The 27,445-nt window shown below is 36.1% G+C and overlaps 1 protein-coding gene across 5 annotated transcripts in view; it reads right to left on the reverse strand.

The window, feature by feature from the left end:
* Nucleotides 1-27,445, reverse strand: part of PAK3 (p21 (RAC1) activated kinase 3) — a 139,548-nt gene that overhangs the window by 8,560 nt on the left and 103,543 nt on the right. For 4 of the 5 annotated variants that reach the window (XM_072430205.1, XM_072430206.1, XM_072430203.1 and 1 more), the window contains 11 exons: nt 20,654-20,698; nt 15,929-16,082; nt 15,290-15,327; nt 13,696-13,827; nt 11,452-11,626; nt 10,236-10,299; nt 7,571-7,619; nt 5,067-5,179; nt 2,804-2,921; nt 958-1,057; nt 315-511 (listed from right to left, as the gene is read on the reverse strand). In XM_072430205.1, the coding sequence (XP_072286306.1) occupies nt 315-511; nt 958-1,057; nt 2,804-2,921; nt 5,067-5,179; nt 7,571-7,619; nt 10,236-10,299; nt 11,452-11,626; nt 13,696-13,827; nt 15,290-15,327; nt 15,929-16,082; nt 20,654-20,698 (1,185 nt within the window). The remainder of the gene's footprint in view (nt 1-314; nt 512-957; nt 1,058-2,803; nt 2,922-5,066; nt 5,180-7,570; nt 7,620-10,235; nt 10,300-11,451; nt 11,627-13,695; nt 13,828-15,289; nt 15,328-15,928; nt 16,083-20,653; nt 20,699-27,445) is intronic. The other variant, XM_072430208.1, reaches the window with a different exon arrangement.

Genomic DNA, 27,445 nt, shown 5'->3' on the forward strand with positions numbered 1-27,445 from the left:
CGATGGAAGAAACCTCCAGGCCGACTGACTGCACTGCAGGATTGAAGGTAAGTGGATTTTTTTTTTGTTTTGGGCACTTTTGAGTTTATCTCCTCTTTAAGTGGAATTGTAATATTATAAAACTAATTGCAATTTATATGCCTAACAATAAAAATATTTAACCTGAAAGTGTAAAAAGCAGGGTCCTTCAGCCTAGCTCAGTGCCATTCTATTCGTTTCTGAGAAATTTGTTAAATGTTTCTTAGTAGAAAAGCCAAAAATTATGCAAAAAATGGGTAGTACAGAATGCATATCTGTTTTTTCCAGTGACTTACTCTGAGAGGGTTCTCATTAAGGTAAGGTGGTTCTCCTTCAATCATTTCAATGGCCATGATTCCTAGAGACCAAATATCAACTTTGGGTCCATAGGCCTTTCTTGTGACCACTTCAGGTGCCATCCAGTAAGGTGTGCCCACCATTGTGCTCCTTTTACTCTGCTCAGGGGTGATCTGAGCGCAAAAACCAAAGTCGGCTAAAAAGAAAAAGACAAGAACATTTGTAAAATATGTAATTTTTTCATATTCAAGTAAATTTGCTTAGCTTAGTGAATGAGGTGAAGCTCTGCCAACTTCAGCCAACTGATCATGTACAAGCAAAAATCATGTTTTTTTTTTACAGTAAATTTTCACCACTATGCAAATAATCCCTTGTGGTGTGACAATTTACTTTGCTAGGTGAACAGCCTTTAGTAAATTAACCCTATAGTCTATGTTGCAGTATTTCTTATGAAGGTATAGTAATAGTGACATGACTGAACTTTGTAAAGCTTCATATTATGTTGGCGCTATATAAATACTGTGTAATAATAATTGTTATAAAATTAATTTATAAAGGAGCAGTGGTTCATAGTGGTTTATATACATTTTTATGTACTGTCAGTTCCTAAATAGACCTGGTGCATAAATATGTAGTACTTACTAAGCTTTACTGATCCATCCATCCCAAGAAGGATATTGTCACTCTTAATATCTCTGTGTATCACTTGGTTAGAATGCAAGAAGTCCAGGGCTTGTAGGCACTATAAACATAAAAGTATATTGAAGAAACACTGACAAAAACAATAAATCTTATTTTACAAGGTCTAGTACAAATTATGTGATCTTGTAAGAGGGGAAGCCAACTGAAAAGTTTGAAAGCCCTAAGATCTGTATTTCTCCTTACATGTTTCAAGAACAATCACCTGGTGTACGGCCAATTGACTACATTCTTTCATCTTTGACCACGTTTACAGAAAGTATGTGTATGTCCAGGAATTTTTTTTTAGTATTGCATAAAGCTCTCTGCACCCCTAAGGAGATTTTTGTTTCTGTTCTTAAAATACAACAGGAAATAAAATTAAATCTTCCTACGTAAACAAAATTTTCATCCTAAAGCATTCAGTCAGAAAACAGTCATTTTTTTGGAGGATTATTCCCTTACCTCTTTCTCTAATGACAAATTAAAATGCTGGATTTCCCCTTACCTCTTGTCTAAATGACAATAGCAGCTAGAATAAACAAAATGGTAAATAACCCAAAAGGAACAAAGACACCAAAAAAAAGAAAACTTATTATTACACGGATGATTTTTAGAAAATAATTTTGTTTTACTACTTTGCAAATTCTCACCAAAACCTAGCATATGCAATTTGGATCCAATGACCAGTAATGACTCATTAATAAATGTATGTAAAGCAGCAAATGCATCAAATATAAGTGGTTTTATTTGGATACATTTGCAGATTGCGCTAATGCAAAGGGAAGTTGCTAATCATAGGAGTTCTGAACAACAGAAACCTGTCTTGTGCTTAGCATTTGCCAAGTGTTTTAAGCTGGATAAGATCGCAATAATTCTTGCAATCCTATACTTTATGCAATGGCATGTGCTCCTAATGAACCCTGCATGACCCCAAATTTGACATTACTATACCAGTTTGATCAAATAAAAAATCATTAACATCAAATTAAATTAACATTAAAATATTAAAAGTGTTCACTAAATCAAATCAAAATCATTAAAACAAATAACACAGGTCTGCAATGTTCAATTTTTATGTTTTTTATCTACGACTTACCTATGACTGTATGTAAAAAAAAATACCTATTATATGTGCTTGAATAAAGGCTTTTTGATTCCTTAAAAAGCCTTCTAAAATTACACCCGCAACAATACTCAGCTTTGTCAAATCTGTGACAGCTACTGTGTCCCCATATGCAGAGTAATGTATATTAAACATGTATTTCCTATTTTGAAGTCAGTGCAATTTGTTTGCTATTTGCATACAGAAGTTAATTTTTGCATCTTATTAACCATTTCAGTGAAACTAGGTACATCATTCCCTGAGGTGAGTATGTGCAGAGGGGAACATCATGTGTGGCCACCTCCTGAGATCTCGTTCACTGCTCTACTCCATAACCTAAGGAAATCCAACCCTTCTTGTCCTGTGTTGTCCCTGGAAAGCTTCAGTCCCAGTACTCACCCAGGTTCACCCATGATAGTCTATCTTCCAGTTTTGGGGAGCTTTATAAATTCAGGCTCAATCTGTTGTTTGTATAATCTATGCACATCTAAAAAAATCTATTTCAATTTAACAAAACCTCAACCTAATATAAGGACAAACCTAAACAATCAATTCCACTTGTGTCCATAAAAGCAGGCCTATGCACAACATAGTTTCTGGTAGATTTAAAGATGATTGTAGTTTGAAAACAGCTGATGAGACTGGTAATAAAGCCACCATTATATTAAGGTTTTTGGTTTTTTTCACTTTAAATTTTAAACTCACTTCCCGACAGACAGCGGCAATTTGTCCTTCATCCATACAAGTTTCTGTTACAACATCAGTCAGGGACCCTCCAGCTAGGTACTCCATCACAACCCAGAGTTCATCTCCTACCAGATAACTGCAAGTCATAATAAAATTATATAATGATTTTAAGTCATTGTAAATGAGTAAATAAAGAAAATTCAATGTTATAAAACATTTATCCTTAATGTATTTATTGTACCCCTGTGACTATTAGTCACAACAGTATGTAGTGCTCTGCTCAACACCTTCAATGAATAAGCAATCTTGTAAGAATGAGGACCCTTCCAGGCAACACACATATTATGATGATGACTCTATTGAATCAATTATAGAGAAATTGCCAGATAAAATAGTTTTATTCTTTCACTATAATATAATGGTCATTTAAACAAGGATTTGGTAATCAACTGGTATTGAACTGATGACATCCTCACATAATTAAAGCGATATTATAGAACAAGGTGATTCTAATATGATCAGCGGCTTAATTAAACATTTACAGATTTAAAATTCTAAACCACCTATAAGTTACGTGTTTATTTAAGTCTGGATCAGTGTTTCTCAACCCTTTAACATGGGGGAACCCTTGAAATAACTTTCAGGTCCTGGGGGAACACCTGCTATAATTACTACATCCACAGCTCACAGTACATTAGTGTGGTGGTCAGTAAGAATAATGCTTCTTAAATAGCTGGCTGGTCACTGTTACACTGTTAAAGATCATTGATGTCACTTAAAACAGACTTGAGAGGCACAAATTTCTCATTGCTCAAGGAACCCCTAGCAACCTCCGGAGGAACCCTGGATGAAAAACACTTATCTGGGTGGTAAAATGCAGCAAAAGATGACTATTTTTCTAATGTGCTTTTTACAGAAAGATAATGCAGTTCATGCTAAAGATCAGCATTTCAGTATCGGCCTTCTTCACAGGAGATGTGCCTTTTTAGCCCCCTGTCTTAGATGGAAAATAAGCAGTGAGCATGGTATGGTGTTAAGCAGTGGCTTACTGCATACATTTGTATCACAAAACAAATTGGGCTGTAAACATGCAAGCAACTGGTAAGTGGCTATTTGGTCATCAGCTGGCCACAACCACTGTAAGCACTAAACAAATACCCTTTAACAGATATAATGGAAGTGGTTACCAAGTGGTCATCTGACCACACAGAGCATCATTTTTCATGTGCTGTTAAAATCAGTAATACAAAACACAGTAAAAACAAAGCAGCAAGCATAAAGCCTATAGAAGATTCACCTACTACTATGCCCGCTGTTTCCTGTAACATATATTTCTATAGTCTGTGATGTAGAGACTAACTGTATGTTTTGTGATCATGGTTCAAGCTCTTAAGATGCCCCTTCAACAATCCATGAGGTTTAATTCATAAACTTTGTATAAAATGCTTGGAATAACCTAAATAATACTTTAAACCACGGGTGCCCACACTTTTTTGGCTTGCAAGCTACTTTTAAAATGACCATATAAAAAAGATCTACCAACGATAAAAACTTGGATATAACTCCTGTGCACGGTAGAGTTTATTTTAAAAGGCAGGGCTCAGGGATCTACTCGCATTGCCTTTGCGATCTACCAGTTGATCATGATCCACCTGTTGGGCACCCCTGCTATAAATGTTTGTCAAGCATTTCTTAAGGGCCACACATGAGTACTAAACTTCAAACCTGAACAATTCAAACTAAAAAAAAAACGTATTAGCAATACCTTACTCAAAATTATCTTATCTATTAAAGTCAAGCTCGGTCCCATCTCTGAAACTGCTATATTAAAATGAATAAATGTCCAATGAAAATTCATGGGTGTTGCCAAGTTTAGCTAGAGGAATCTGCATGTAACTTTACTGTGTGCTTAATATCTCTGCCTATTTGCTATTCATACCATGCCTGGTATAAATGACCAGCTCTAGAGAAATTTTACCAGCCATCAACATACATTTTGCATCAGTATGCATTGCATTGCATATTTCAGAGCACTTATCACTGATCAATATAGTTTTTTTCAGGTTTAGAAAACAGAAATAACAAAGCGTGAAGGGTCATAGCCAACATAAATCAAAATTAGGACTAAGCTGACTATTACAGTCTAGTTGCTATCAGAATAGTTCATTTTGTTATTACCTTGTAACATCATTAGTTACTATATATTCTGTACTGCTTGTATGCCAATCCACATCCAGCCACAAAGTACATGCAAATTATCTCATGGAGAAATGCCACTCACCTGTCTAAATAATTCACAATGTTAGGATTTTTATTTTCCCTCATGACCAGGATTTCATTAATAATTAATTCTTTTTTGGGCTGCTGCTGCAGGTTCATCTGCTTTATTGCTACCTGAGAAGGAGAGAATGATACAAAATTGAATTAAGGAGGTCTTCCAAATAATATGTGAAAAAAGACAGTGAACCACTTAATGGTATTCAGGAACATTCTACAGTTGTAAATGGTCCACAGCAAAATGCAATATACATAATTTACAAATATGTCCTGAGGCATATTCTGTGCTAAATGCCGACATTTGGCCTATCACCCAGTGTAGGAAGGGTGACGCTAGGCTGTCACTCACAGCCAAATTATCAAAGACTGTGCTGTCACAACAGCTTACTTATGATTTATGTGTTGGTATGTTCCTGATCTCCCCTGTCTTTACAGTTAGCTAGTATAGTCAACCTGTTGTCCCTAGCAACAAGTTTTCCTTGTTGTGTTAGTGTTTCCAGCAGTGACTAGAGTGTTCCAGTTCAGCAGTCTCTAGGCTGTAGAATTACCAGTTTTTTACCTCCAGAACTCTGTTGTATCCTGCATATTCTTAAATTGGATTAAAGATACTAATGGAACTTACAGTGGTGTTTCTTGGCGAGTAAAACTACCTGTCATTGTGTATTCAGCAAGAAGGTATCCATCCGTACAGACCGGGTCTCAGGACGGGTAACTTGCATAAATCAACATTGGTGACAGAATAAAGACAATTCTGCTATTTCTATGACGCCATGGCCACTTTTCTGTGCACATATGCAAAGTTACTGGTAGGGGGTTTAGATATGACAGATTAGCGTCTGACTTCTTTTTAAAGTTGAATTTGCATCTATGTAACAGAACAATTTAGTCTGTGCAAACTGTACATTTTATATAAAAGAAGAGAAGGTATTCCCTCAGTTTCTATCTAGATAAATAGGTATAAAGGTGGCCACCCCTAAATTGTTACTGAGACAAATAAAGAGGGAAGAAAAGACAGGGTTTTGGCCTTAATTTCAAAAGATGATTTTGTATTTTTCATAAGATTCATACACAATTTATGCGACAATGGAAAATTCCTTTACCCTGCCCATTAAACAGCATGGGCTGGGGTTCACACACTATACATAGATCCACTAGCGTTTTAATATTAAACCGTTGAGTCTCATTAACCCGATGTGTTTCGCCACTGCGGGCTTCCTCAGGGGTATGTAGCGTAGACTTTTGCCGGTTTGTTTATAGTATCGCACATGTAAAATAAAGTGTATTCCAGGGTGAGATGTGGGCAACTTTATATCAGAGGGTGCTTCAGATATAGCCAGTCTTAGTATAAGTATAGATGTGGGTATACAGCAGTATAGACTGCTTTTAAATTGCCTGGATTTACATCAGCAGTGGTCATGCCTTTCAGTAAATTAAGATAGAAACTGAGGGAATACTTTCTCTTCTTTTATATACAATGTACAGATTGTACAGACTGCATAATCTGTACATTTATCATAAAAAAGGAGTTTGTTTGGAACAGATTATGGAGCCAGATATAAAAGTACCATGATTGGAGAAAAGTTCACTAAACAATACAAAATGACCTCTCAATACCTATATGGTATGTCATTTTGAAAAGCTCTAAAGTGGACTTTTTAAATATTATTATTATTATTATCATTGTTATTATAGCTGGTAACCTCCCTCGCCCCAAATATGTATCTGCAAAGTTATACTTGTTTCACTCCCATCTTATGCATCAGATACTTTTACCTTTCTAGGTAAAGTCCTATGAAATGCAGAGCAAGAAAAATCATAAAAGAGGACATCCTTGTCCATTGAGAAAAAATCTGACATTTTACCTTCTCTACATTCCTGCAGACTCTACCTAGAAGAGATCACTCTCCCCTAGATGATTTAGTGTAAGATGGAGTTAGGCAGGGGTAGGTAAAATTCTTACTTTATCTTTAATTACATTTTTCACCTATATATATTAGGTGATTTGAAATGGGAACCTGGAAGCATATAATCATTTTAAACTCTAATTAATCATACCTTAACTGCTATGTCAGTATGATGAATAAGGAGCAATGTATCTTAACCTGATTTTTATATAAACAATTTTAGGAACATTCATCATGCAATATTTTGTCTGTACTAGCAAATGGAAAATTAGGACTGTACTTCGACTAAGAATTAGTTTATTCTTGCAGGCTTAAGTTCAGGGTATTTCAGATGAAATGGATATTAATCATTATAGGAATTTACCAAGCAGAACAGTCAGCTTTACCAGTTCAGTGAAAAAAATTAATTTCATACAGGTTTGAATACAAAATCTTCATATTTAACTGGACTAGAGCTTTAATACATTACATTGCTGAATAAATGAAGATTGGAGGATTGCATCAATATGTAAATCACAGAGCATGTAGAATGCACCACAATGTACAACTTATAAGGATGGTGTGATAAGGTCATAAACTTTAGCTGGATTTTTTTCCAACCCACCTCTTGTCCTGTAGCAATGTCTATAGCTGTGTACACTGTACCAGATGCTCTGCAAAACAAAAAGCATAAGCATGTCAAATAGCTGAAATGAATTATCACAGATCCTACAAAAGTGTATGAGGTTACAAAAAATATATATAAATGTAAAATGCAGGTTCCTCCGAAGATATTAGTAGTGGACCTGACCTTCTACAAAATATAGCATTTGTTGTGTGTGTATATAGTTACACACATGCACTTTGCATTGCATTAAAATGTAACTGCAATAACTTGACATTAAACCTGCATATTATTACTAAGTATATTTTGAGCAATGTTAGCATTGAAAAAAGTTCAGATGCTATGTAAAGACAAGTACATCATGACAATATGAAGCCAAACCTGCTATGTCAAATAAAACAATAATTTTCATTTTTTAAAGTAAATATACACACATATACAAATATACACAACAAAGAAAATATCACTTTTCTGCTTTGACATTCAATGGCTGACAATTAGGCTCCCCGCAATTCTTTTATAAAAAACTACAAGACAGATATGTACAAAGTCCGTGGATCAGCTATGAATGATATAGGGGACTTTTCCATTATTGCAGAGAACTAATACAGTGGGAATGGAGCAAAACTTGATATCAATTTAATGTTCTTTTATAAATCCTCATTAGATTCCTAAATTCACAAAACGAGAGCCAACTTATCTCTAACAAGTAACAAAACAGGCTAGATGTGTAAAAAAGACTGCAGGTTACTGATCTATTCATTGTAGCTCAATGAATGATAGCATTAGTATCTCCACTAGGAGGCAGCATATAACCATCAGTAATGGGATGAACTATAAAGTGAATGGTAAAAAAAGAAACTACAATAACATTGCTGAAAGTCAATGTTTAGCATTGACAAGGTGATCAATTTTAAAATGAAAAATATGGAAACCACTTTTGAAGGCAATTGCGTCCAGCACAAAAGGGATGTTTCTAAAACCTAAGTTTACTTAAAACTGCAACCCTAATACCCATTTTATGGGGTGTTCGGTGGTGTAAACCCAGGACATCCTAATTCAGTTTATTGCACACTTCTAATAAATGTCTAGATACTAACATGCCGACTTCATTGAATAGTCTCCAGAGAAGAAGTAGCAATAAATAAGCAATGAGAAAATATACCCTGATCATCCATAGCTAGGAAAAAAACAGGAAAAGGTATCTTTTTGGAATTTGTCCATTCAAGAGATTCAAGGATTTTAACACTGACTCAGCAGGTGAAAATAAAATGTAGTAGCTTTGTTGTGGCTCTAAAATATCAAATGGACAATAAATTTGTCTAGAAAGCTGAGAAACCCATCCTTTCCTTCTCTGAAGAACTGAACAAACACAAATACCCGAGCTGAATGTAAAACTTTTTGTAGATAATAGGTACAGTCACAGTTGTATTTACTACAAAATAAGAATGATAGGTAGTGGTTTATCTATCAGAGACAAGGCTAGCTCCTATGCAGATTTATTCTCTAATTGGTACCCAAAACCTAAAGACAGCCCATGTACCTTTTAAGAGTTCTATTGGGTCTTGGTGCTTTCACCCACCAGAAGGTTCCCATAGCAGAAAGAGTAAAAGGGAACCCTGAGCATTAGTCAACTAACATAAAAAGCCTGTGCACAGCTCACTGTAATAAGGTATGGCTACCAGGTAAGATGTGAACCTAGAATTGGGTGATTATTCCAAATCACAGTTTTAATAAAAAAAAGTTTTTTATTTAAGCGGAGTAATATGCATGTTTTCACATTCCCAACAGATAGAATCTCTGATATTCTTAGTCTTTCAGAGCCAAATCCATAACTGTGCTTCCAGATCAACACTACATATATGCCTTGGCTTTCTTACAAAACCCAATTACCCGTTACACCCTGCCAAGAAACACTGCACAGAAAGTGATACAATAAAAAAAGCTGTCAGATGATGCAGCTTGTAAAGCCAGACAGGGGACGGTAATGGCTAAAAGGGACAGAAAATGAGACACACAATGATACGCACAGAATGAGAATCGCCTGACATCCATGGCCAAAATAATATCAGAATCATATGATGCATGCAAATCACATAAAAAGTTATAATCTCCATGTATAGTCTATTTGGAAATGTTTCAATTTTAATGCAACAATTATTTCATGGTGAAACAAACTGACTTATCTATCAGTTCTGCGTGTCTGACGTATCTATTTTACAGTCTTAATGCACCCCTCAAACTCACAGAATAGGGAAATTCAGACACATAGGCGGAGGAAGATGCACTCTGGAAAGGCTTTGCTATTGAAACAGCATTGTGGATGATCAACAGCATACTGGCATATGAGACACCAGACCCATCTCACTTTTTTTTTCAGCACACACAAAGGAAGCACATTGTATAGTATAGCCATAAGCCATACAGCAAATTGACTCCTTCTAGCATTGGGACTATATTTGCCTTTTGGCTTCATTTGGATTACATTGGGAAATGGCACATCTGGTGTGAATGGGTCCTAAACCCCCACAGAGATGGGGGAGAGAGATAAGTACCATTTTTATATTGTATATCCATATATCATCACCCAGGTAGGTCTCAGAGGATGGAAAATGTTTACCAAACAAATGAAAAGCGTTGCAAATGAAAATTTTGGCATACTCACCCTTGGCCGATCTTTTCAAACCTTGTGTATTTCTTTTTGGGATCACCTACGCTTACAATGCTTCCTGTAGGTGTAAAGAACAAGAATCAAATACCTAAAGAGCTTGGTCAAATTTAATCGCTTAATCGTACCACATTTTTGTAAGGTCCCAGTATCCAGCACCATGGAAGGTCAGTTAGAGTAACACTTAATTAAATATAGATCGACAGAAATTTCTTTTGGTTATCTATGGTAATTTATTTACAAATATGTAAACTGTTTTTAAATGTCATTTTACTTTGTGGTATTGGTATTTCTGGATTAGTTAATGCTTACAATTACTAAATAGGTTTATATTTTTTATCATGTACAATTTTCTGCTAGAAAAAAACAACTTATTTTTTTCACACATTAATACTTATACCTACAAAAAAATATTTGCATTTCGGAGTTGTTTTACATATGTATAAACTTGAAGAGTTTTTGTATGTTGTGAACTGAATTATCACATTTATTTCACCATAATGTCAAATCGAGAGAATCAGACCCAAGTGTTAAGCCTTGGACACAAATTTAAAGAAGTGTATGGGGCTGTAATGTGCAGGCACAACTAAAAACAACAGAGTCACAGCCATCCAATTTCTATGGAGGGACATGGGGCCAAATAGGATATCTGTAGATTAAAAGCCCAGCTCCAGGCAACATAATTTTAATGAAGACTTTCTTGATAAAGTAACAAACAGACATAAAACCTGTTACTTTGTATCTAAACAATGCCTCAGAAGATCAATTTTTAGCAGCAGCATCAGTATTATTATTATTATTATTATTATTAAACAGGATTTATATAGCGCCAACATATTACGCAGCGCTGTACATTAAATTAGGTGTTACCCATTTTGTGTATTTGGACATGTGCAGCAAATTCAACATTAATCATTGCTTAAAGATCCTCCTACAATAAAGATATCAAAGCCCTGCTTTTTAACAGTCTACAAGTACATTAGAAGGCTATCAGGCTGTGACATTAGAAAGTAAAAGGGAACAGCTGAAATTTCAGTCACTTTGTGTTTGAAGATTTATTTCTCCACAATGCTGATAGTTATAGAGTGCTTTTTTTCAGAGCTTTTACCATTTGTGAAGAAAACGTAAATACTTTATTGTTCACGGGTTCACTTTAACCTGCCAAAACAGCAGGCTTTATTATCTCTGTTTCAAATCAAAAAAGCAAACATACTGAGTTTCTCAAGAATTTCTTCATCTGTCATCTTTGATTTTTTGCGTTGCCGATCAGTATTCCTGTACAAAGTGCTCGTGCTTGAGTTCTCTGGCTGGGTTGTTACTGGGGAAGTTGAGGCCTCCTTGGCTGGAGCAGGAATAGCCACAGGTTCAATGACAGAACGAGTATATATCTACAAGAACAAAAAAATTAGGAACTTATAGGGATAAGTACATAAAGCAGTCACAATCCCAAAACTTTACCACTGGTATCTCCGGTCACTTCAGATATAAATACCTAAATATAAGGCTTGTATCTGATAAAATCAGAAAGTAGTGATGATAATTTCTAATGCTCTGTAATATTAGTATAGACAGTTAAAAAAAATGCACAATCATTTAGGGATGAGCGAGCGAGTTTTTAAAACTTGATCTCACTGCGAATTACCAAAATTGTAAGCAGGAATGGCTAGTGTAAATTCGCAAAGCAAGATAGAATTTTGATTAAAAAAACAAAAAAATTACAGGCTGTGCTGATCAATGAATGCAGCCACCACTCAAGCGTCATGGGGATTTTCCTTTCCTCAGCCAATCAGAAAACACTAGTGGCTTTGAATGGGGAGACTTGTCCCCATTTAACCTCCAGTGCTGGGGATCATACAAAGGATTCCCAAGGCTGCATGAACGAATGCAGCCGTGGAAATCCACTGTAATGCCCGGGCACCAGAGGTTAATTAACCTCTAGTGCCCAGGAATCACACACAGGAGGATTCCCAGGGCTGCAATAATGAATGCAGCCCTGGAAATCCTCCTGTACTGATTTTCTGGAACTTCCGATTGGTTTGCCAAACCAGTTTGCTGAAATTTTGCGGACCCATCGGAAGTTCGAGAAAATTTTAGCTCATCCCTACAATCATCACAAACAGCTCTTATCATTTAACTTGTTTTCTTTTACAAATGAGCCAAGCGCAATTACTAGTTTTGTGTTATTCCAGCAATGACTTTTTTTGCAGTTCTCTGCATTTAGTCACATAACATCTCAGAGCTACAAAGAAGTACTTGTAGATTCTGATAGAGCAGAGGTTTAAACACGAAATAAATAGCAGCAGATGCAAATACCACCCAGCAGTTGATTAAGAATGTGGGTCAAGGTATGATTGACGCCTGAAAATGGGACATCCAACCTAATCAATCCTATTTGTACTAGCTCATGTAGGGCCAAACTGCCCCTTACTAAATGGGATCCCCAGATAAAATCTTCTGAAATATCAGCCAAACAAAAAAACTGGACAAACATGTCTTGAAGTATTCTCTTGAAGTATTCTCCCAACTCTGGCCATTGCAAGGTGGACAGCTTGATTTGCATGTATGAAGAACAGTATAAAAAAAAATTGTGAAAAATAATAGAAGAGCTACCAGAACACTATATTTTCCAGAAGTTGGTCTTACAAGTGTAGACTTTCTTTGTGTTATAAAGACAGTTTGCAAACAAATTTAAAATCATTTTTTTTGTGCTTGCTAGTTGTTAAGGCCTCATACATTTCCAGTCAACGTGCCATGCGAGTGAAAGGATGAGTGGCAGAAGCACAAAGAATTAAATTTGGCATAATGTGCAGATATGGCCCGGCAGTCTCCATAGACTTCAAAACTAAAATAGGAACAGACACACAGACACAGTGCCGTAACCATGTAAACCTAAAATTCAAAGGTCTTGCTAGAACTGACATTTCACGCTGATATGTTGCTCCATCAGCCCGACTAACATTGCAGTGAATAGGCTAAGCTTACTATGAAGAGACATGCCCTCCAGTACACACCAGTTGTCAGGTCAAACTGCTGTAAACACTGGAGTCCTGTGTCAATATGACTAAAGAATTGTTAGAAAGTCAAACTATGCCTTTAAACAGAGCCACTGGTTTACAGAGAGATGATCACCAGGCTGCATCCAATATGTTCCCAATCTGCCAGACCATTACCTGAGTAAATCATGCATCATTTTAATCAAATGGATGAGTCTCTCCACTGTACTGTACTCTACTGTACAACCCATAGATCTGAAATTGTCAGGTCTCAATATTATCTTAACCAAATATTGTTCTTGATGTCTAATGGAACCATGGTCTTCTTTTCAGTCCTCTAATACAGTAAAAGTAAAAGGAATGTTTTAAATGGTTCCATTAGGAGACATTTTTTTAAAACAAATTAGTTTATGATGTCCTGCATAAATAATGGATTTAGTCACAGATATTGGATAGCAGCTTACTGATTTTGTATGCTCTGGACGTGGGGCAATTACAGGAGGGATCTCATTTTCCTCTTCCTCCTCTTCTTCTTCTTCATCCTCCTCTTCTGATACCGGGGGAGCTAAAGGAGGCTCTGATGCAGTCTTTGTGTTCTGACACAAAATAGTGTTAAAAAAAAAAAAAAAAAAAAAAAAAAAAAGGATCAGACCACTCAACAGGTATATTTTAGCTAAAGGTGGAGCCTGGTGTGCTACATCAGTCTGGCTTCTTACTTAAATACCCAAAGAGTAAAATTTGTGGCATTCTTTTTAACTCTTTTCTGGTCCAATTGGGCATTCTTCAATATATAATATTAAAAAAACGAAATTAAAGATGGAAAAAGCAGACTATGTCTCTTCATTATCTACCAAAAACCAAAATCAGTTTTTGTTGGGCTGACCCTTCAAGGTATTAATAAACAGAGCAAACAATGCAATAATTACAACTAGACTGCTACATACTACTAATATTGCATGACTTTCTTGTACGCTTTGATGTACTTTTTATTACACTGAGCTTAGGTCATTGTAAAACAAACTGAAGAACAACTGCATACTAGGTAAGCTATGTGATTTTGTTCTAACGCGTGCAAATAGAAAACAATGAATTTCTTCAACAAATAAGTAACGGGGGTATTGACAAATTTAGCAATATGTTAGCTTTACATTGTTACACAGTTACTTCAAGTGTTCATTTTTCCAAAGCTGTATAACATTATTTATCCATGGGAAAAAAGTTAACAAAAAAGAGGATTTTGCCCTGCTAAACATATATTTCAGTTAGAAAGCTTGGAGACATAATAGGCCTGATTTATGAAAGCTCTCCAAGACTGGTAAAGATGGACTATCATTAGAGAACCTGGGAGATCCAGCAAATGTGGAGTAGATTTCTTAACAGTTGCTATTACAAGGCAAATGCTTTCAGTGCTGGACCAGATCCATTCCAGGGTTGCTAGATCACTAAGGTTCTCTCATTATAATCTATCTTCTCCAGTCTTGAGAGCTTTTTATAAATCAGGCTCATCAGTATCTTCATTCCAAAAAACAGGTTACACTGAGCTATTTGGGGAATATTCTGGTAGTGAATCATGCATTAGCCGATGTAGGTAACATTTTGCATAATGTAAACTGCTTTCAAGTAAAGTGAATATATTTAAGGGATACTTGCCCTTCGCCCTTTGAGAGGCTTTGCTAACTTTAGCCATACATTCATGCGCAGGCAAAAACCACACGTGATTTAGTATTACTTGCAAAGTGATTTTTCACCACATTCACTGAGAAAAGTGTACCCCTTGCAGAGTGATAAATCACTTTGATAAATGACCAGCCTAAATTAGTAAATCCACCCTATTGGCCATCTTTGTATATTATCACAGAATCTGAAGACATGTTGCAGAACACATCAAGCTGTATTTATGCCATTTCCCAGAGACACCAATAGGCTCTTTTAGCATGTAACAATATGAAATACTTGTCCATTATTGAGCCATCATCGATAATACTTTTTGATTCTGACTTTATAGGATCAATTAAGAACCAAGATGGTATAAGATAGACAAAATCAATTTTAACTTACCAAAGAATGAGCAGAGATATATCCATGTGCACTTTTATCTGCAATAATAAAATCAGCATGAATCAGCAATAAAACATTTAGCCTTATATTTCCACATTTTTCCTGATTTTTTTTATAAAGATTTATCCTGATATGATTGTTTAATATTACGAATGTTTTAATGAAAGATTGTAATTTTTAGAAATGTAGTAAATGTCTTTTTAATGCACAATTACTTGAAAACATGCAATGCATTTTGGGAAAAAAAATCTAATCAAATTTGAGCAAATTGTGTAAAGGATTATTTGAACCAACTTGTGTGCACTTAATGTTTAGTGTCTGGCAGAATAAAGGAAATGAACCAGTCTGTACAATATGTTCTTAGTATGACACTTTACCACAACAGTATCAGGATTAAATAAATTAAGGTAATCAAAGTACATTGACATCCTCTCGCACTACTTGACAAAGCAGTCTAATATTGTAAAACAAAACCATGGGGTTAGATGTGTGATTATAGGCAAAGGGGTTGCCACACAGAGGCATATGTATACTGTCATTTGCTATTTAAAAAATGTCCTAGTTTGTTCTAATGTTCCAAAAATATGGAGTTGTTGGGCCATTTTAGATAGAAATCCTTAGTAGAATAAGTAAATGTACCTCCAGAGGTAAAGCTCATATACTTCTGGTTGTTCACAGTCTCTTTGGAATCATAAAATTTGAGGACATCTAGCACAGCCTGAGGGTTCTTTTTCTGCTCCAGTTTGGTGATATTTGAGGTTTGAAGTAGTCTTGCCCATTGTTCTGGGATTCCCTGTGGGAAAGAAGACAGAGGACCATTTTTTAATTAATTCTACAACATAACACAGTCTCATAATAAACTGGGAAAAGGTTGAATAGAGACCTTGGTTTTTCTATGAATAAATCACAAATACAATCATTCTCTGTTAAAACACAAAGCTAAAACCAGGATCCCAGATGGAGAAAAAAAGTAAGTTATGGTTGTGAGACAAGGCAAATGGGTCATGTCTTCAAACTGATGTCTGAAAGATGGCAGAAGGGTTAGAAGTGGGTATGGTGGTAAAGTGAAAACAGGATAATTCATACAGTGGAGTGAACTTACATGTATATGATTCCATTTTAACTGCATGATGCTATGCTATAATATATATTTCTGAAATTAAAGAAGTAGAGGGACTAAACACATGAGTGAAGCAAAGGAATGTTGGGGCATTGTCAATACAAAAAGCTTAATAAGCAACACCAGCACCTTCTCTGGGTTTTACATATAAACTCCTGTACTTGATATGGAAAGAATAAAGTGGATCATATTGGCTTTCTGTAAGGCCAGTTAAAAATTCAACATTTTGAAATATCTACTATCTTTAGGGAAAAAAACACAAGTGATAAAAGAGCCTTTATTTTCCTTCTTCAATTATTTCTTTTTAGTACATATACTATTAATTATGCTTTTCTATCAATATTACTAAATATAAAAGGGTTTTAAATGTTAAACATAGTGTAGTAACATAAAACCTAAAATGCAGCATGTATCTAAGTTTTCCTTGTACGAAGTAGTGAAAGACCAACCTAATGTGAAAATTTAAATTTTGCCATATCAATAGGTTCGGTTCCCTGAAGTAGTTTGAAACTTATGTTTTCTGTTGTAAAATCATAACTGAATTGATTTTTCTTGCTAATGTTCTGTTGTACTCAGAAAAATTTGGATAAACGCCATCATTTGACTTTTCAGTGAATATGGAAGCTGGGGAGATCTAACAACTGCAGTTATTAGCTTTGGATATCTGCGAATCCCCTACAAATGAAGAAAATCAGTGGATACTTATTGTGTGCTACTTTCCTCCACCTCATAAATTGTAAGCACTTTTGGACAGGGTCCTCTCCACCTCCTATGCCATTGTTTGTATCTGTCAGTCATTTGAAATCTTTATAAAATATACAGTGCTGTGTAAAATGTTGGCACTTTACAAATACAATTTAATAATATTATGAACATATATAATGATTCAGCATTCACTGAAAATCTGAAATACCAGTTTTAGTCCCTGTTAAAGAAAAATTACAACCCTTTTAAATTCCCTGTGTGCAATGGAACTGTTCAGTTAAGTTCTACACTACAATCTTTATGAATGTCCTTTGCTGATATATTGGGTCTTTTACCTTTACTACTTTGGTAACCACATTGGATCTAGCCTCTGACAGTCTAGTCTGGGGTATGTTAGATTCTATTATCTCTCCTGGCAGTCTCTCCTAACAAAGATACCAATCCGGACCCACTTTAACTAAAATTATTTACAGGGCAGCTTAACTCCCTGTTTGGTGTTGAAATGACTTCACATAGATTTGGGTGAATTAGTTGCTCTCATAGAGAAATTCTGCCATCAGACCCCCAATAAAATACAATTCAATATTAAGGCATCTGTATCATTATGAAATACAAATTTAGTTTTATCAGATCCCATAAGCACAGGTCAATTTTTAAAAAAAAAAATCAATAAAAATAGAAACATATAAACATTGCACCATACTCAAAGGGCACAGGATATCTAGCTCTCTCCAATATTTAATTACATTTTCTTATGAATATAAATATAATGAAGAATTAGTGGGGACCCTTCACTAACCCTTTAAATGCATTTCCAGGATTGAAATGTTTGGGAATGTTAACTTTGACTTTTTATGCCAAACATATTTGCACACAGACGTTCATTGCAAACTAAAGCTGCGTACACACCTGCAATTTTTCTCGTTGGAAAGGATCTTTCACGATCCTTTCCAACGAGAAAAGACTGCACGATGCATGAACGATGCTGTACATACAGCACCGTTCATGCTCTATGGAGAGGGGAGGGGGAGAGCGACGGAGCGGCACCCTGCTGCGCGCTCTCCCCTTCCCTTTCATTAGGATCGGTCGTCGTCCATCGTCCATGGATCCGCCAGGACGGTCGTCGGACGATGGACGACGACCGACTGTACACACGGCAGATTTTCGCCCGATAATTGGCCGATACCGATTATCGGGCGAGAAAAATTTGCCGTGTGTACGCAGCTTAAGCCTACAATACAAATTTGGATGGGACATTTACAGCAAACCATGCCTAATGTGCGATTTTGGAATTTGTAGTCCGTTTCAATGCAAATCAAGAAGTGCCTCTATCCCGTAAACAGAGACAGATTTTAGAATTTATGGAATTCTGTCTTTACTAAATCAACTTGATCAGACCCATATTATAGAAAACACTGAAATCCCAGCATTCTTCTTGCTATAGTTAATTTCTTAATAAAATAGATCAAGAACACAGCTGAGGATGTTCTAATCAATGGTGCAGTTGTTTCTAATTTAACTCTGCATTAGCTTTTTATGGTCAAAAGTGTGGCTGCCTGTGCATTTTTTAAAAGAAATATCTCATTGCTAAGTAAAACTCCCCCTCCCCCCCTGAAAAAAAAATACACATACTTGATGTAATTGTGCTTAGTCAAATGTAAAAAAAATGTAGGCCATGACTTATGTTCTCCTTTCCTAGGCACTGGTGATGACAACGTACTGCGGCACATCACCTTATACCATTTCTTCCAGTGCCCTCCTGGGTGCTGGAAATGTTACTGGGAAAGATGAGGCTCCTGTACAGTGCTGAAGTGCAATCAATTCAAGTGGGATCACCACAACCTAGGTGCCAGGGCAGAATTATTTTTGGATTATACAGCACTAGTGTATCTCTGGGGAAACATAGTTACTGGGAATAGAGGACAGTTTTTCCGGAGCTATATTTATGACACTATAACTTTGTCTAAAAAAGCTGGATCAGGCACTGTTTATAATGTATTGTGCACACCTAAACTTACAGGATAACTGGAAACATGATGCTAGCTAACCATACCACATAAAAAAAGTAAAAAAGAATGGTTACTGCACTGAAGATAGACCATGTTTCCCTTTACAATCCTTAACACATTATGTCTTCATTGTATGATTCTAAATGTACTTCAATGCAGAATTCCAACACATAGGACTACCTCCTTTGACAGCTCATGTACTTCAGCAGAAATGGCCAGATAACAGTTTTATATCAAATGATATCCTTTCTGACTGGTATGATGTCCTATATGAATATATGGAAGGCTGATTAGTACTTGGCCTGGGAAGTGGAGTACTGGCAGGATGTAGCCTTTGTGTTTTCCAAAATCTCACATAACACATTTCTGGTGGAAGCCAATTAGCAAACAATTCTTTGCTGATGTATGGTTCCAGAAAGGGTTGCCAAACTTTATCCTCTAGCCTCCCCTTTTTGGGGAAAGAGGTTTAATATTTGGTGACTTGTCCTAAAGTACAGAAATTTTGGAATAGAATTTATAACATCATTTGTTACTAAGACAAACCTATCCAAGACACCTGGAAGTGCTTTGTTTAACAAAGTTGACTTGCCCAATCCCCAAAACCTCTCACGTTTAAATAATTACATATTATAAGCAGCTAGAATCACCATTATTGGAGGACCTCTTCAATAGCTCCGGACTATAAAAAATCCAAATTAAGCTGGATCATGGTTAGTACACTCTCCAGAATCTATAGGAATGACTCTGACGCTGGTTTCCATTCGACGTGGGATACATGAATCTAATAAATAGCCTGATTTTGTAATCACACCCAGCTGGTGGTCTTTATTCTCAAATTTTTCCCTCTTGCCATCTGTATCTTCTTTTTTAACTTTCCTACTTTGCTTCTCTTCCACTATACATGTTTCAGCCTACTCTGATATAGGAGCTATTACTGTACAGTTAGTCATATTCCTAAGATATACATTCAATATTACATTTTACAGGTTCAGATCTGCTTCGGGATACAGTGATCCTGTGCAGCTCCCTGACAGCTGGCGGCACTGAGCTGTACTAGTAGGGCTCACTGCTGCCCCGATTCATTCTCTATGGGGTTACTGCCTTGGGAAGCTACATGTAGCATCTCCACAGAGGCAAAATATGCCCAAGAGAAACATTAGTCCTGTCGTTGGTAACCTCCTGAAGATCCTAGTTGGCAGGCAATTACTTTAACCTACTGGACTGAACTGATTCTGAGACTACTGAAACTACTTATTCCAGGTCAAGCACTTGCCTAAATAGTTCAGCACATGTGCAGAAGAGGAAGTAACAATGGCCAGCATTCATGCTTCTGTTATAAATGTTTCCTAAAAAATCATATGACAGATTAGGATTAATGAGTGACATGGGCCCCAGAAGAATGGGAGTGAATGTGAAACGTATGAGCCAAGCAACATATCTACTGCACACACATGAACTTGCAGATGCAAACGCTAGGACATCTCAAAGAAGCACTTTAGATGCAAGCTTCTTTTTGGGCCTGTGACGCACCTCTGCGAGTTTCCCTGAGCCCATCTGTGAACCACAAAGATCTGGCTGCAATGGACGTAAATAAAGAAAGAAAAAGAAAAGTTAAAATAGAATGTGGGAAAACTCAGAGGGTGGAGAAAGAAATGGTTTAAGAATGAGGGGGATCTCATGTCATGGATGAAATAGAGTCCCATGTGAAGGGGGGGGGGGGGGAGGAAGAGGGTGTAAAGAATGGAAATTCTGGGGTTTGGGTGCAGTGCAGGCCGAAGGAGGACAGATTTTGGAAAACAGGTGTTCTTGCATTTCTTGTAGAAAATGGATTTACAATTACTTTTTAAAATTCCAATCTGTGGTAATAAACTTACAATTTAAATGCTTCTATACTACATTTAGGAAATTACAACTTTGCTTGGGAATTATACAACATTAAACGAGCTGATGACCTATCCTAAATGCCTAATCATATGCAAAGAAACGTAAACAGGCATGCATGTAATTTGCTCATTCAAAATACATCTGTAAGGAGAGATACATGGACCTTTCCTGAAATGCTATATGTTTGATTATAATGCTAATGCTTTGCCTTTAATACTTTCAAAGTTATTGACATGGCAAAAAAAGTCATCTGCAGCAAGTAGCTGTCATTTTTAGAACGAGCTGACCAACTGAGGCCTCTATTTTACTTTTACAATTGGTATGCTTCAAAAACTTTTTTTTTTTGGACAGACTGGGGAAATATTAAAGCTGCAGTGCAAAGATACCCATAAACCCTAAAATAATCTGTTTTAACTCTTTTCTACTTGGCTTCAGCTAGAGAAAGTATTTAGTACATCTAGCAGTGAAGAAGCATGTGACTTACTTGTGGGGTGGTGAGGGGGTACTCAACCACCAATTAGTCTACCTAAAGTGACTCAGACTAACACAGAGCTTTAATATGCAGCCACCTTAAAAATTTGGTAGTTTCAGTATATTAAATATAGTTGCTCTTGTCTAAAGGGATAGTGTACCACCTCAGTAGATCAATCCTCATGTCTCAGAAGGACGGAGTATACCAGATGCCATAATATTAGCAACTAGGTATTCCACCTCCAGTGTATTCTGCCTTGACCACCTGGACCATCACAAAGTTTTTGTTTTTTTTAAATTATTCTAGCAAGTATGCCAAATTTTCTTAGTACTTTTTTTATTCATTCAGAATTTTATTAATTTCCTTTTAGATACTAAGGACAATGGAGGTTTATCCACAATATATCTTGAATGTATTACAAAACACTTTGCTAAGTGAACAACCTGGATTCATTTTCTAGGTCAACTCTACTGATGAGAAAAAGACAGCCAGGAAACTGCATTTTCAGAAGGACAGCAACAAAAGCCCTCACTTTTTGTACATTAAAGAGTCTTATGCTTAACACATATTGCTGAGTAAAACAAACCATTAGCTTGTGGTCTTTGACTATAATACTTTCTATTATAACAATTACAGTACTGACGTCATCTAAGTTGTACCTTGGGAAACGAGAAATTTTTGGAAAGAGAAATGGCACCATCTGTATTTCCTTAAACAGAAAATTACAAAACCATAGTATTATTATTTTATTTTTTAAACATTGAGACCACCATTTTCACATGTTCGGAGAAGGAGTTTAATAACATTATTTTGTGGGTATAAATATGTTCTGCATTCCACCAGTACAACTTAAAAGAACAGCCAGACCTATATTAAATTGTTCCTGTCTCAAAAAGCTCAGTCACCTTTTTGACACCATCTTAGTAAGACTATGTTTAGAGGAATGTTAGAATATTTAGGAAAATTAACTTTAAGTAAATGCCCGTGTTGTGTCAACCTTTTCAGACCCTTTCCAGCAGTCCATCCTGCTATTTTGGGAAAGGCATTGGACTGTTCTGGTTCTCTAAATTGCAAAAAGCTTTCAAAACAGCCACTGAATGAAAAGCTTTTACTCAAGTTTTTAATAAAAAGGGCATTTACGTGAGCTTGAAAAATACCCAATACATACCATTTTCAGGCTTCTGTCTAAACTAGGCTAAAGTTATTTGCTTTATGAAAAATGTGTGAATTCAAAAACAAAAAACAGACATGCACTGTAATGTCTTAAAACTCAACTAAACCCACATATGCCTTTTAGTTTCCTGGTAAAAGACTGAAGTCGGACAATTGCACAACACCTACTTCCCAATAACTCTAAGTATCACCTCCTCATGTCAACAGGTACTTTCCACTGTAATGTAAGGATGATGAAAAATGTAGTCTGACATCTGTTGTACTTTTTACCTTGGGTGTCACTTAGTCACAACAGATTGACCCTTCAATTGGCCATATCCAGAGTTAGGAGGAAATAGGAGTTGTAGTGCTGCATGCCAGCATATTTGGCCTATAAATTTGGTATACTGCACACCACTTTTCTTTTATAAACTGTTTTTCTGTATTTGTTTCTCTGATTGTTATTAAGAGTTTGTTTTGTTTAATTTTGGGTTTAGTTGAGCATGTTTTCTGCCCTCCTTTTCTATAGAGACTCCGGTATCTGATGTGAGAGATAAAAGAGGTGGAAAAAAAAAGATTTTTTCTTTTTCTTTCACAATCTTTTCCAACGACATATGCATAAAAGAGCGCTGTACATACAGCTTCGTTCTGCTCCATGGGGAGGTGAGGGGGAGAACGACCAAGCGGCACCCTGCTGCACTTATTCCCCTTCACTTGCATCAAGGTCATTTGCTGATCCACCAGGACGGATCAATGAACAACTTCGGAAGAGCACTGTACACACGTCAGATCATCATCTGATACTAGCCCTGAGGTGATTGGACGAGAATCATTTGACGTGTGTATGTAGCCTTAGCCGACTCTTAGGTCTCACCTTTGTCCAGATACTTCCTAAGCCTTTTCCTGCACACTTATATATATTAAATGGTTGTTATTAATGTAAAAACTAACATACTGGTGACAGAAGGCATCATACTGTACACCTCCTTTTCAATGGGTAGAGCAAAGCTTAAGTTCTTTTCCTATAGGAGCTACAGTTGATTATAAACATTTACAAAAATTTGAACCCTTAAACAATATAAAACATTTAATTATAATAATATACATTTTTTATCGGCCTGGAGCTCTTTAATTTGTCTGGACCATCATTAACAGTACCAAATACAATAATAAATTAGATATTTTATTTTTATTAATGAAGAATTATACCTAATATGTTGTACATGCAAAGTATGTACACATGGAGATGTATGTGAGTCATCAATCAAGGGAATCCCCTTACTTCCTATTCCTGCTAGGGAGTAAGACAGGAGGAACACGAGCTGTTAACTTGACTATACTGTGGAGGATGGAATATAAAATTCAGTGAGGTGGTGATTAAAAGTAGTGCTTTTTTATCTCGTTTAAAAAGCAAACACTTGAGTCTTGTCCTGACTAATACCCTCAGCACCATGGACAGCAAGGCCTCCTTTTATAGCATTTAAAGCCATGTTTTTTCATAAATGAATGCCAAATTTGCATACTCCGTTACATTTCCACACGAAAAATAAACTCTCATGGCTATTATAGCTAATGTGCTAGTTTTAAAAAGTGATCCCAAGCAAACAACATTTTTGTATGGAACCTTTTCAGACTTTAGTTGATAAAGAGAATATTGCAACTGAAGTGAATGCTACAACCAGCAAACAACAAGGTTTATTTATTTTAGTGTTAAGTCTTTATAGTGGTTTGCAAATGTGAACATTTGACTTGTTTGTTGGATAAGAAAATGTATGCTATTTCTTGGCAAGAACATCCATCAAGACCTCTATCTTCGTGACATATTTGGGACAGCCAATGCTCCCATCTTATAGTAATGAATGCTGTGGATTCCAGGATATGGATCTAGTCTCTTAGTATATATTTTATTGCTTTACACTACTTTTTATGTTGCTTTGGTGGTGCATCCTGCCTTGCTACAACTGTAATCCAATACCAGCTTCCAAAGCTATATCAAAGTATTGGCAACATTTGTCCAGCTTCATTCAATTATTTGCTTTCTGGTCTTTTAGTAAACAAATATATTTTTTTTATCCTAAAGCAAAAATCACACAAATAGCTATTTGTCTAGCAAAAATATCAATACATGTTTTATTTTCTAGTGGTTAGGTTACCCTTTCTTCTAAGTAATAACACTGGAGTAACCCTGTATTAGTAAAGCAGATTACAGGGTTAGGTCATTGAGTGTTTTTAGAACCTTTAAAGCTTTTCGATTAAATTATAACCAGTAAAGGTTTCTTCTAACTGCTTATTTTCCAAAAACGAAAACTCCAAGGACATGCTTGGTAGCATTGCTAGCAATATATGGAGTGGAATTGTTCACACACTCCAAATCATACTGAAACAGTAGTTAGTACAAGCAAAGAGGTGTGTTTGGCATGCAATGGTCAGTTGTGCCATGTGAAGCTTTAAACAAAATCCCATGCAGCTTTCCCCCAGATGTGGTTCTAATAATCTATTAGCAAACACAGAGCACAGCCAAGGTGAGGTGATAACAAAGGGATTACAGGGGACGTATATGAATTACATATCACCAGAAGGAACAGACATTTGTCATGATAACTGGTATATTCATTTAGAGAGGAAAAATTATCATACAGTGTTACACATTCCAATGGTACTTCCAAACTTTCCAGAAAGTATAAAAGTGAAAGAGAAGGACAAAGTGGTCAATCGATTTATTTACAACAGCCTGACCATGTTGGCACATTAATATTTTAAAGTGTAATGAATCAATCAACGCAAAGCTGTAATTTTGGTCCTGGGGGGAAAAAATCTGAACACACTAGGCCTGATTTATTCAAGCTAAGATGGAGAATATAGACGATCAATCGAGATCCTGGGTAATCCAGCAAACCCAAAAAAAAATTCCTAAAAAGCACTTTCTGTTAGTTGGCAAATTTTTTTAATTCTGGACCAGATCCATTTCAGCTTTGTTGGATCACCATGTTCTCAATTTTTCACCAGTTTTGGAGAACTTTATTAAATCAGACTCTCTGACTTACACATCTTCAGGGCTCTTATGGCACTTGAGTTCCCGGCTCCTCTCACCTACCACAGCCAAAAGGGTTGCTTATTCCTTCTGCTAACATTTTAGATATATCAAATGATGGAGCAGGTGAAAAAAAAACTCCCATTATTGGTTTCTGAGTGATATTCAGCTTACCAGCATTTACATATCTGAAACATCAGATTTGAGTAGAGTGATGCTTTAGGCAAAGTTAGTTCTATAACACTGAAGCACCTAAATCATCTAAGAGCAATTACCAATTTGCTCGAATTTTTTTTAATAGAATATGCATTTTTTTTTTTATTTGGACCCTGGTAATATAATGTGCCTACAGGACAGACAACAAGTGAGGATAAATTATTACACCATAAGTTTAACAACTTCACAAACAGTAAATGACAAACTTGAGTACTCACAAAATATTGACATCTGTAAAAACTTTATGTTTTCAATTTATAGAGAGGAAACAAAGTTAAATGCTGCTGAACCTTTTCACTGGTGTGTAGCCTGGTCATGTCACAGTGTCTTCTTGGGGCATTTTATGCTGTTCCACATAATTTAGTACATCTAGTAAATAAATGTGCTCTACTGATATGCTGCATGGAATTTGCTGTGGGGTAATGTGTTGGCCCAAATATTTGTTGAATGATTTCTTATATATTCCAGTGTATGTGAGTGTGCCAACTCACTGCCACACAAACATGTTTACAGCTAAACACAGGCAATCACCTAAAAACATAAGTGTGATCTGTTTAAAACAATATAAGCACTTGCAATAATTTGTCCCTGGAAATGATCACTAGTGAGCTTTTCCTGCAAAAGTTTGAATGAACGAGTGCTGTACAGTTCTTTGGTAAGAGGAGGACGAGCAGGATGCATCCCACTGTGTTATCCTCTTTAGGAAACCTGAACAGTCGTTAGTTGTCAGTCCTTCAGTGGTTTGGCTGTACAGATTACTGAGCAATGTTGGCGGACAGATGAGTACATAGAGTATGGCAAGAAACAATGAGGAGTGTTAATCTCAGATGATGTAATTTTAGCATCTGTAAGGATCTTTACAGGATGTGGCAAAAGGACTGTTCATCTGGAAGAGGTGTTGTAATTCACGGAACTCAGGCAGCAGACCCAGGAGGATGAAACCACTTTCTCTGCTAGAATAAATACAGTGTAGTCACCTCCCGACCTGCAGCCTGGACAATGAAGGAGCAGCAATACAACAAGCCACACAGTATACACTGTTGTATAGATGATTGAAGGCTGATATTAAAATAGATTTAAGTATTCATGCTTATTGTAAAAAATGCTTGTGATTTTAAAGGAATAAACTACTGTAATAAAAAGTGTTTTTGAATCCTTGTCACGGTTTTTAAATTAGAGATTGCTTTTTGAAACCAGTTGTAGGTAGCCTCAGCAATATAGATAATCTTACATTGGTGATCATGTTAAATACTAATAGGAGGAATGTAAAAAGTCCCAAAACACACTGTGACAAACCCAAACAGTAAACTTTTATACCTTTAGTTTAAGGAAAACATGGAGTCTAGTCTGCCATTGCTGAACACGCCTAGTTTCATGGATGTCATGCATAGTCTTTCTTTAGTACATTGGGGAATGGTAACATAATTATGTAAATCTTTTTTTTATGACCTTCGTGACCTGTACACCAATTCCAGATCTATGGTTCAGCTACTAAACTAACTGAAGTAGCATAACAGTCAGACAACTTGTATTTTCAGCAATGGTAGCAATCTATTTTCTCACTTCA

The sequence above is a fragment of the Pyxicephalus adspersus genome, chromosome Z (genome assembly GCF_032062135.1).
Source record: "Pyxicephalus adspersus chromosome Z, UCB_Pads_2.0, whole genome shotgun sequence".
NCBI lineage: Eukaryota > Metazoa > Chordata > Amphibia > Anura > Pyxicephalidae > Pyxicephalus > Pyxicephalus adspersus.